At 34.9% G+C, this 12,340-nt stretch overlaps 1 protein-coding gene across 1 annotated transcript; it reads right to left on the reverse strand.

Annotated features, from left to right (window-relative positions):
- Nucleotides 1-652: 652 nt before the first annotated feature.
- LOC121379399 lies at nucleotides 653-12,252 on the reverse strand. The gene is made up of 9 exons (XM_041507999.1): nucleotides 12,197-12,252; nucleotides 9,415-10,156; nucleotides 6,957-7,158; nucleotides 6,232-6,264; nucleotides 5,811-5,887; nucleotides 5,182-5,252; nucleotides 3,825-3,927; nucleotides 3,336-3,366; nucleotides 653-1,925 (listed from the first exon to the last, which is right to left on the reverse strand). The coding sequence occupies exons 1-9, from the start codon at nucleotides 12,249-12,251 to the stop codon at nucleotides 1,752-1,754; spliced, it is 1,488 nt and encodes a 495-aa protein (XP_041363933.1). The 5' UTR covers nucleotide 12,252; the 3' UTR covers nucleotides 653-1,751.
- Nucleotides 12,253-12,340: the final 88 nt, after the last annotated feature.

The raw sequence follows: 12,340 nt of genomic DNA on the forward strand, positions 1-12,340 counted from the left end.
CAAAGGATCGAATCCCCTCAGAGAACCCATTCTAAGACTGGGCTTTTTTTTTACCATCCCAACTAGTACCCTCACAACTGGAATTTTAAAGGTCATAGTATATGCTGTACTACAGTGTATATAAAAGATCCCTTGCTGACAATGGAAACATTTTGCATGTTTTCTCTTAAGACTATGTGTCAAAAATTATCGAATGCTTGCAATTTATTAGCTGATGATTAATTAATCAATGTTCTCAAGTGGTGTCGTTAAACAAAACAAACTTTTACTTTTGCCAACATAAAGTCATTGACCTGTCTAGAATTAAATACCAAGGAAGTGGGAGCATGCCTGATCCTTACCTGGCTCTGAATACAATTTGGGTTTTTTAATTTGACTGTTACATTAAATACTACTTTGAAAAAACATAATCTTGCTAGAAAGGATAACGCTAGGCAAGGACTTGGACAACAGCTCACCAATGGCAAAAAGGTGCAAAGTTTGTTAAAGTTTGTTTTCTTTAACGACACCACTAGAGCACAATGATTTATTAAACATTCGCTATTGGATGTCAAATAGTTGGTAATTTTTACATATAGTTTTAGAGAGGAAACCTGCTACAAGGGATCTTTTACATGCACATCCCACAGACAGGATAACACATACCACGGCCTTTGATATACCAGTCATGGTGCACTGGCTGGAACGACAAATAACCCAATGTGCCCACCGATGGGAATCGATCCCAGACCGACTGTGCATCAAGCGAACGCTTTACCATTGGACTATGTTCCGCCCCCAGAAAAGGGGAAGTGCAGGGTCAGCTAACTGATGAGTAAAAACAGCAGCCAATTTGACCAAGCATTACTCACTGGTGCTCTGCTAGATAGAGGGAGGATAGGGGAGGGAAGGCGTGCGACTCGGAGACACAGTGTTTGCCTTGTATGATCGACATCCCTCCGTCAACCAATCAGGATTTTCCCCCATTCTTAGAGCTGCTCCATGACTTCAAAGATCATGGTCAGTGCTGTCTTGTTTATAATTCAAAGTTTGTAAAATTTGTTTTGTTTTACGACACCACTAGAGCACATTGATTAATTAATCATCGGCTATTGGATGTCAATGCATATAAGATTCTTTGCTGTTATTTAGTAGGAATGTAAAGTGTGGCAACAGCTGTTTTTTCATAAACTTAATATAATAATAGCAACATAAAAAATTAATTGACTGGATTTCTCCAAATGTACATAAAAAAAATATTTCATTTTTCATAAACTAGCACCAACATAACAAAAGTAACTAATCTCATAAACTAGCACCAAAATAGAAAAAGACATCCCTCACCCCAATAAATAATATACACATGGCTGTCCTTGAACAAGAAACTCTAATATACTCCCAAATACTTATCCTAACAGCAAGAAGTTTGCATGTCGGTTAAGCAATTTTAAAGTCACATGAACTGCCAATCGGTTACCTTGTGAACCATTTTATTCTAGAACTAAATACACTGAATGTCAATATAGAAAAGTGTGCTGAAATAACATGTTAAACTCCAAACAGCTGTAATTTAAAATGTGCTGAAGGTTCATTACACATATATTCCTTTCCTTTCCCAAATATTAATGAGTAATGTATTGGTATACTCGAAAATGTATACCTGAGTATCTCAGTCAAGGACAGCCCCTATCTAACTACAAATTCTATCAAGCAGTACTGAGCAAATACTAATTCTGATCTGAACACAGTCTGATTTTGTCTAGGATTATTATTCATGTTCTGAATGGCACATTGATGTGCACCTCCTGTTTACAGAAGTGTCGCAAGTCGTCATCTATGTTTATCTCAGCTTCAAGCAGCGCAAGTTCCTTGATGCAAGAATCATGTTCCTCTCGAATCTGCTTCATTATAACGTCATGGTCTCTGCAGAACTTGCGAACACCAAACTGAAACAAATATGCACGAAATATTGCAAGTGTTGTCACAACAACAGTAACTAATGAACGGTAAATTGTTTTTATTTCATATTCATCAGATGGATTATTGCCTAGATTAATACAAGTTTTAAACATTTATAGAAATGGTTAAATATGTCTAAATACCAGAAACAAAAACTGTCTGGATCTTTCTTGAATTCTAAATCTTAGCACTACACAAAAACTGTTTCCATCGGTGATGAAAAGTTCACTAAAACACCCTACTGTTTACAGGTGAGGATCCAGGAGGAGGAGTGTACACTTCCTTCTCCACCCCACCCACTCCAAATTAAAAAGTGCCCCTAGAAATTTAATATTTATTAGAGAAATCCAATACATTTATCTTTTTGTTAGTGGGGGAAATGTAATATCTTGGTTAGTTTGGTGTTAAAGGGGATGATTACCATATTATAATGATTATTATGCCTGTTCATGTACTTTTGAATACTGTGGGAGCCCTTGTAAATGTTGCACCCCAGGGCTTCTAGATTATAGTAGCCGCACTCCCATGGCTAGTGATATTCAATGTTGGGCTAGTAAATAACTACTATTACCATGCCCAATGGCTAGAGAAAAAAAAAGTTGTCAAATGCTGCATTTAAGTCTATTTTGTAAATATGAATATCCTGAACCCACCCCCCAAATCTTAGTGTTTTTAATCTCCATCTTCCTCTTTAGGTAACATATCCGATTATTACTATTAGTAAACTTGTATTAATTAAAGTAGGGCTAGTGGTTAGTAAACTTTTTAAATCACTGATCCCATGGCTAGTGGATTTTGTAAAACTTCTGTAAGCCCTGCACCCCCTTCCTGAATACTGTAGATGCCCGTTCTGTAACACTGAAACTCTTCCCTAGATAACATAGCCCAGTGGTACAGCGCTCGCTTGAGGCGTGGTCGGTCTTGGATCGATCCCTGTGGGTGGGCCCATTGGGCTATTTCTCGTTCTAGCCAGTGCACCACGACTGGTATATCAAAGGCTGTGGTATGTGCTATCCTGTCTGTGAGATGGTGCATATAAAGATCCCTTGCTGCTAATCGAAAAGAGTAGCCCATGAAGTGGCGACAGTGGGTTTTCTCTCTCAATATCTGTGTGGTCCTTAACCATATGTCTGACGCCATATAACCGTAAATAAAATGTGTTGAGTGCATCGTTAAATAAAACGTTTCCTTCCTTCTTCTTCCCTAGATAAAACCTTGAGTCTGCCTCCTTTTCAAGACCCTTTCAAATTCATTGTTTATTTTTGTCCATGGTCATACTTATCTCTGAAATACTACAGTTAAACAAAATAATTATTATTTTTTAACAAGATTTTGTTAAAAAGTACATTAAAAAAGTCAGTTAACTGGAGAATATTGAAAATTACATTAAAACTTACTGAGTCAGCTGGCTCAGGAATATTCTTTAGTCTGAAAGTAATAACACACTTATAGCAACATCAAGCTCATCATCTGAAGGCATGAAATATTCACTATGTGAGATCAAAGTGCAAAAATGAGGATTCATTTTGCATAAAACGTTGACTATAAACATTTGCATACAATCAATCCTATTGTTTATCTACTTTTAGAAATATACATGAACAAAGATTCCTTGTGATAAATTGGTGGTTTATCAACATCCACCAAATCACACACACACACACACACACACAAAAAAACCCCAAAAAAGCCCCAAACAGCAAACAAAAAGGAAAACAAAATTGGAATAATTGGATCAAAATAAGAGTTGACATTAAATGGGTCATACAGCTCTCTAAAAAATGACTGAAATTTGATACAATGTTTAAAATATTATCAACTTTAGTCAAACATTATATTTTTTTTATTGCTAAAAAGATACTATTGAAGTGAAAAAGTATTTCTACCTTTCTGGTACTTTGGCAAGAGTATCGTCCACCATCTGCTGGAGCTGAGTGATATCAGCTTGGTACTGTACCATCATGCAACTGCTGTCATGACTACCAATACCTTAAACATACAAAAAAAATATAAATGTAAGCCATACAAGAATGTACACATCTCTACTTCACCTAATATGCTCTAGTAGTGTCAGTAAACAAAACACAATTTAACTTTTAACTTTGTTTTACCACACAGAAAACAGTACAAACATAATGGAAAACATATTCTGAAAAATAAACGTCAACAGGTAAAAACAGAAAGAAAGAAAGAAAGAAATGTTTTATTTAACGATGCACTCAACACATTTTATTTATGGTTATATGGCATCAAACATATGGTTAAAAAATGAGAGAGCAGCAAGGGATCTTTTATATGCATCCATCCTACAGACAGGTTAGTACATACCACGGCCTTTGATATACTGGTCATGGTGCACTGGCTGGAACGAGAAATAGCTCAATGGGCCCATCGACGGGGATCAATCACAGACTGACCACACAGCAAGTGAGCTGGGCTACGTCCTGCCCCAGGCAAAAACTAAATATTCAGGTAAACAAATTACAATGGACCAAACAAATCTACAAACTTTTGCTGGGTGTTAAAAAGTAGGTGGTTACTACAAACCTTTTATTATCATAGAATAAGAACAGTAACAGTTTTCATGTGGCTCTAAAATACAGTATTACACAACGACAAAAAATCACACCAAACAAACAAACAACTATTTTTAATGTTTTTAATGTTTATTTGTTAAGCTATGCATTTTCAACTGTTATATTTGTTACATGTAGTTTAACATCTCTACAGTGAAGGAAGGAAGGAAGGAAATGTTTTATTTAAAGTTATATAGTGTCAGACATATGGTTAAGGACCACACAGATATTGAGAGGAAACCCGCTGTCGCCACTTCAAGGGCTACACTTTTTGGTTAGCAGCAAGGAATCTTTTATATGCACCATCCCACAGACAGGATAGTACATACCACGGCCTTTGTTACACCAGTTGTGAAGCACTGGCTGGAATGAGAAATAGGCCAATGGGTCCACCGACGGGGATCGATCCTAGATCGACTGTGCATCAAGTGAACACTTTACCACTGGGCTCTCTCTACATTGAAAACAATGAATAAAAAAAATTAAAAGTCACTTTCTCTTTTAATGAATACTTAAGCTTATCTCTCACCTATGGCACTTTCTACCTAGTTCTATGGACTAAGGTCAGGATAGATTAAGAATTTTACATCTAATGCACAATACATAATGTATAAAATTAATGTATATATGTGTACAGTCTGAAGGGTACATTATTGTTATTGATTACCTCTCATTAAATTCTCCAGTTCAAGAATTTCTTTTCTAATAATATTGGATGTTCTGATACCCTGGTATCTCCTGAAAAATAAATGAATAAATAAAAGTGGTTTTTAACTGAGGTCCAGAATTGATGATATGCTCATATGGGGAAGCAATTATTATTATTATTTACAATCACCCATAAAATGGTTTTATTCAAATAACTATGCATTAAAAACAAATGAAGTAGACCCACCAGGCATGATATAATGATTAACATACACCCAGCAACCCGCACCCTACATACCATGTGATCATACTATTTTGTCATTGTAAGGAACAAGTAATTTCCACCATTTTACATTATTGCTCAAAGTTACATAAGAAAAATGATGGTCTGCCTTTATGACAGAATGGATTGCATTTATACTTAATTTTTCTTGCCAACACATTTAAAATTATACTCCTATTATATCCATTTAGAATAATTTAAATAAATAAGTAACTAAATAAATAATTAGGGATGTGGGACAGGAATAATAAAAAAGAATCACTGTTAACTCCGTAACATTATTAATCAGTGGCCACGATTCACCATTTAGTGAAAGAGAGAAAAACCCACGGTCCATCACCGTTATAACAGGAAGCTGTACTTACTGGTGTAAAACTGTTCCATCAAGGGCACAGATTTGGCTCATTGTTTTTCTGTGGTTACAAACATGCTCGAAAGACTTCTGTAAAATGATTCAGCAAAGTTCGAAATATAGTTCATTAAAAAGTATAATATCATACCAGTAAAATAGAAAATTGTTAGAAGCTTCATATAAAGAAAACCCTGCATATTACAGGATCGAGATGCAATAATATATTTTAAATATTTTTAATAAATTAATTTTGTATGCATTTTTGTAATCAAAAGACAAATATCTTGATCAAGAATATGTTGCATAGAATCAGTGACTCGACTATGAAAAAAGGTTTGATACAATCTTTGGAATGCAATTTATGCTTCATGTTTTGTTAGCTTATTGCATAACATGATAATTAATAAATAATTTGGAAAGTTTTCAACACTTACTGGCACAAATGGATGGCTGTACTTTTTAACAACCTGTAAACCAAAGGAATAAAAACATATTTTAACAGTATATTTATACACAAGTGTACATATAAAACATTTATCAACCACTGTTAATAAGCAAGACTGTTTAAAGGTTTTGTAGCCAAAATGTTTTTGTGTCACTTATTAAGTATTTTGGGGTATCCCTTTTACTTTGCATAACTCATTTTCAAAATGACATAATTTATTAATGTAAAAATTCATTTAATTTTCATGATTTTTTTTTTGGTCTAGATTAAAGCAAAACTGAAGAATGTCAAAACACAGGAAGAACATTAATACCAGTTGACAAGCTATTATAAATCCTTAAATATTAAAACTATCTGATTACAGCTTTAAAATATAACATTATTATTTTGACATTTAAAATTAAAATAGTAATGAATACATTAAGGAAATGTTTTATTTAACAACGCACTCAACACATTTTATTTATGGTTACATGGTGTCACACAGATATTAAGGGAGGAAACCCACTGTCACCACTTCATGGACTACTCTTTTCAATTAACAGCATGCAATCTTTTATATGCATCATCTCATAGACAAGATAGCACACACCACGGCCATTGATGTACCAGTTGTGGTGCACTGGCTGGAGTGAGAATGAATACATGAAGAACCTGTAATTCTGATGCCAAAAACTTGTAATCAGATCTAATAAACATATTGAGAAGAATTACTATGGGTTTTGGTGGCAGTGGCCCATATTGCGCCAGTTCCTCGTCTGGATCTTGTGGTGCTGGAACAACTGGCAGATCCTCAAAGTCGGTGGTGAGAGATGGCAGGAAAACTAGACAGCTGAGCGGATCCAGACAAAGAAGTTCCTGTGCAATACTTGTCATAAGCCACGGCCTCAGTGGCTCCAGACTCTGTGGAATCGGTCTGTTATTAAAAAAATGAGGTTTGTTTTGTTTCATATCTTTAGTAACAGGAAGTCCGTTCATGTGAGTTTAATTAGGTAAATATGTTCAGTTATATAAATATAGTTATATAAATATAGTTCTCACAACTGATGAGGTAGGCCTATCTAATCCTAAAACACTTGAAGTACAGTGCTACATTGGTGGTTTTCACTTTCGTTACTGATATATGGTACTTTTTTAATTTTAGAATGTAATTGTTCACCACGTAAACGATTGGCAGTTCTCATGATTTTAAATTTGCATAAATGATAAGCAAACAGAACAATGGTTCTCATGAAATATTGTGCCCTAGCACATTGATTTATTAATCATCAGCTATTGGATGTCAAACATTTGGTCATTTTCACATAAAGTCTTGGAGAGAAAACCCACTACAATTAAGGGATCTTTTATATGTACCATCCCACAGACAGGTTAGCACATACCACGGCTCCGTGAAATAATGCAATATACTGGTGGAAAGAAATAAGGGAACACATAGTTATGCCTGTATTTCATACAAAGTTATGTGACATTGAATGTCAGTATAGTGTTGAATTGACTGCCAGTAAAACATTCAATTTCTGATACTGTGAATTGAGGGTATTGACTGTAGTCAATTTTTGCCATTACTATGTGTGTGATCCCTTATTTCTTTCCATCAGTATATATGACATAACAATATGAGAACCTAATTATACAAAAAAAATTATCTAACACTCCTATCTTATTTATTGTAATTTAAATCTGTTAAATGTCTGTTAGTAAACTTTGCTATTTAACCTCAAAACTGTTTCTAAGCTTCTTTTTTTAACCACAAGAAAGCTTTTATATTCTGATATCATATGACCTAGTTTCCACCATATACTTTTCAAATTATACAGGTGAAAAATTTCAAATCAAAATAGTTATATTTATCACAGAAATCAAACACAGAAATTATAATTTCACCAGGGTGATGCACTGTACAATGTACTTGGTTTAATAACAAAGTAAAAATTTATTTATCCAACATGGGTTAATCACAGTAGTAATAATGTTTCAAACAATTCAAATCTGTTTACAATGATTAAAAACGTTCAGTCCTTATGAACTCACGTATATATGGTTGCACGAAACTATTTCTTCATGGGTGAAAAACTGTTTACATCACATGCCATTATCAAAATTACTGTGAATTAATACATAATTTCAGGTGAGCACTTTCTTGCTCACCGTCAATTGATTTTCAAACCATAAGCACTGAATGTTTTAAATAAACTAAAATTATAAATTGATAATAAATTATAAAACCTTCAAGCTTATTAGAAGTAGCAAAAGAGCATGTTACTATTAACAAATATTTTTAAATTGCTGTTTTTAAATATGTCTTAAAGCCGCACACCCTAGTTCCATCCAGCGAAAATAAACTATAATTTGGTTAATCTACAAACCTGTAACACACTTAGATCATGTTTTTATCAAATGGAGTGAAAAAGCAGGTTTTATATCGATAAATACCATGGGAATCCCCATGTCCCAATTGCTTGAAATAATTTAGAAAGTTAGTATTCTGATGTCACCGGTAGATGTCGCTCGAAGCACAACAATGCCTACGTCACGACAAATTTCACAGAGTGCGCACAGACTTGGGGTGCGTTCTTTTCACCTCTCCTGGACATTTTTGGTTTTAAGGGTTTGTAACGTTTTGTATTGAGATACTTACTTGTCTGAACTTTATTGTTACTGAAAATGTTCACGAACTGTGAAGAAAAATCTCACAAATGAACAACAACAAATCGGATGTTGATTGCGCGAACCGTGCACGAGAAAACAAACCGAACCAAAATGATAACGGTCACGTGGTATACCAACGTCTGTGACATTGAAATGGAAATATCCCGTCTAAAAATAGATTAGACCTTGTCTGCTCAATGGTTTTTTCTCAAACGTGCATCCGTTTTTAAGAAATACGAAAAATGCATTTTGTGGTATTACAAAAACCAGGATTACCAGAATTACCAAAAAACACTTCAGGTGAATGGAAATGTATATTCTAAATAATAAACGGTAAGTAAAATGCAATTTTATTTGTGAAAAAATGGGTTTAATAGTGAAAAACAACGCCGTAATGGTTAACAACTAGCCGTAACTAGGGTGTGTCCCTTTAACTAGGATGATTTCATTGTAACAAGTTCTACAAAACAAAATAATTCCATAAGCAAATGAAGCCTAAACTTCTTGAAGTGTTTTATACCTTTTACTTTCATCTTCGCCTTGTCCTGTTTCTTCAGTCACCATATTTGACAAAACATAAGGAGACATATTTGACAATGGTTTTTGACTGCTAGCAAAAATATTTGGATCACTTCCGTATATTTGTCTTTTAAATTTCAGTCCATATACGGATGGCTTCACTGTATTGTCAACAGTCTCCATATTCTTATTTTCTGTTTCTGATCCTTGGCTTTCAGTACCAGTAGACGCCTTCCTGGCAGATGAAGGTCGACTAACTGACTTCTCCCAAATGAAATGTCTTTTCTGACTTGGTAATATTACAGCACTGCTTGGGCGAATCCGTTTTGAAACCACTGGGGGTGATGGAATATCAGAATTCATATTCATGTTAACCACTGAAACACCTCCATTTTTGTCCTGCATATTCGTGTTATCACCATGTCTTACTAAAACTGCCTTTGCACTCTGTATTCTTCGTGGTTTGGTAGCAAACTGAGTAGGCTTTGCCCACGAATCATCCAGTGCATCTGGTGACTTGGTTGTATTGCTAAAACGTACAGGGCATGCTTCCTCGCTTGAAGTGGACCGTACATAATTATTCCTTTCAACTTCTGACCCAGGACAACTCAAAGTTGATGCACTTTGTACCTTTGTTAACTGACATATTTTGTTTATGGGTGAAGGAAAAAGGCTACCACGGTAATAAAATCCTTTTTGGCAATTTGTTTGCTGTTGTGGTCCAGATGGTGGCAAATGATCAACTGAAATATAAAAAAAAAATTTAACACAGGGAATCTCCTGACGCCACAGACCTACATGTCTAACATATTTTTTCCATCTATGTATACATGGTTTAAATAAAAAAATATTACTATGTGAGTGGTTGTTGAGGGGTATATTGAAAAAACAAAATCCTTCAGAATGATATCAGCCACAGCCTCCCCTTTCCCCTCCATTATATTGATATAAAGAGGTAATCCGAAGGGACGTAGAATGCAGTAGAATGTGTGGTTGTTCTACGTCCGAACCTTGTTACATATCCTATATGTAGCTGGTATTCAAAACTTGTGGCACCATGTTTCAAACGTTTCTCAACCGAAATAGTGCAACAAATGGACACACAAACCAAAAATATATAATCTACCATACTCACTAAATCCCGATTTAAATGCTACATGGTTGCTAGTCACTTCGTACCATGGTCATTTCGTACCATAGTCATTTCGTACCTAATTTGGTCGTTTCGTACCCTGGTCATTTCGTACCTTGGTCATTTCGTACCATTGCAAAAAGTCATTTCGTACATTGGTCATTTCGTACCATGGTCATTTCATACCATTGCAAAAAGTCATTTCGTACCCTAGTCATTTCGTACCTTGGTTATTTTGTACCATAACTGAAAGTCATATCATACCATGGTATAACAATTTATAACAATCACCCTGGTAATGTCTTTTACAAAACAACATTAAATTACAAATTTGTAATTAATTTAAGGGATATTTTATCAGCAAAAGACTAAAAATTATTGCCACTTTGTATAAACATTAGCAATTGGCTAATTTGGCAATCAGTAAAGTAGTTAATGTTTTAATGGTTGTTTTGTTTATTTCTTAAACAAATAAGATGCAAATAAGCAAGTTTGAAAAGAAGACCTAATAAATAAATAATATTTTGTTGGTCCATTATATTGTTTTATTGTTTTTGACTAATTATCTGGAGCCATTTCACACAAAATCGAAGTTGGCAGTTGGTAGTAAATACCATATACGGCTCTTGTCAGGTAAAATGGAAATAACAGTTGACAGGTATTATGGGTATCAATAACGATATGCTGCACATTAATGTGTTCTGGTCTTCAAACTGTCAAAACAAAGTTTTAAAACAAAACCCACTGCTTTTATGCTATAGTCAATTCATTTTCTATATACTGGAATGAAATGACTGGGGTATGAAATGACTTTTCACAATGGTACGAAATTACTTTTCACAATGGTACGAAATGACTAGGGTACGAAATGACTTGGGTACGAAATGACTTTTTGCAATGGTACGAAATGACCAAGGTATGAAATGACTAGGGTACGAAATGACTGGGGTACGAAATGACTTTTCACAATGGTACGAAATGACTAGGGTACGAAATGACTTGGGTACGAAATGACTTTTTGCAATGGTACGAAATGACCAAGGTACGAAATGACTAGGGTACGAAATGACTGGGGTACGAAATGACTTTTTACAATGGTACGAAATGACTAGGGTTTGAAATGACTTGGGTATGAAATTACTTTTTGCAATGGTACGAAATGACCAAGGTACGAAATGACTAGGGTACGAAATGACCAGGCAGCATGGTACAAAATGGATGGTACGATATGACTTGGGTACAAAGTGACTATGATTCTGCTACACAGATGATGGAGGGAAGCAACTCGCCGTGCACATTAAGAAAAGTATTGACATAACGTGTCCCATGCACTAATAAAGAGGGAATCTCACCCTAGCCCTAAATCTAACTCTAACCCAGGCTTACCCTAACTCTGATCCGGCTGACCCTAACCCTAAAGTTTAAAGAAGTGGCTGGGGGCAGGGCAATATTTTACCCCCTAGGCCTATGGTCACCGTGATGATTATGGTGTAATGAATTTGCGTGGTTAATCTTAAACTCATTCATTATTTAACATATTATTAAGCCAAACACTGGCAATTTTAAACATGGATTTATTTGATATGTCCGTAATAATTACACATTTTGTCAATACTAATAACTGCATAGCCTATTTTAAATCAAAAGCCACCTGTTTTAGTTGGAAATTCCCGATTGAAGTCAATGACGCTTCTGATGGACGCCATGTTGTTTACATGTGTCAGGTGCTTGTCAACGCAAAATGAAGTATAAAATTTATTTATTTCAAATAAATATTTCATCAAAGAATAAGTAA

Source organism: Gigantopelta aegis, chromosome 8, assembly GCF_016097555.1.
Source record: "Gigantopelta aegis isolate Gae_Host chromosome 8, Gae_host_genome, whole genome shotgun sequence".
In the NCBI taxonomy this organism is placed as follows: Eukaryota; Metazoa; Mollusca; class Gastropoda; order Neomphalida; family Peltospiridae; genus Gigantopelta; species Gigantopelta aegis.

Bases quoted from the DNA above. Each gene is read 5' to 3' on its own strand.
- LOC121379399 (XM_041507999.1), bottom strand. From the start codon at position 12,251: ATGGCGTCCATCAGAAGCGTCATTGACTTCAATCGGGAATTTCCAACT. The intron at 10,157-12,196 runs GTGGCTTTTGAT...TTTATATTTCAG, and splicing joins GGAATTTCCAACTAAAACAG to TTGATCATTTGCCACCATCT. The intron at 1,926-3,335 runs GTAAGTTTTAAT...TATTTGTTTCAG, and splicing joins TTCCTGAGCCAGCTGACTCA to TTTGGTGTTCGCAAGTTCTG.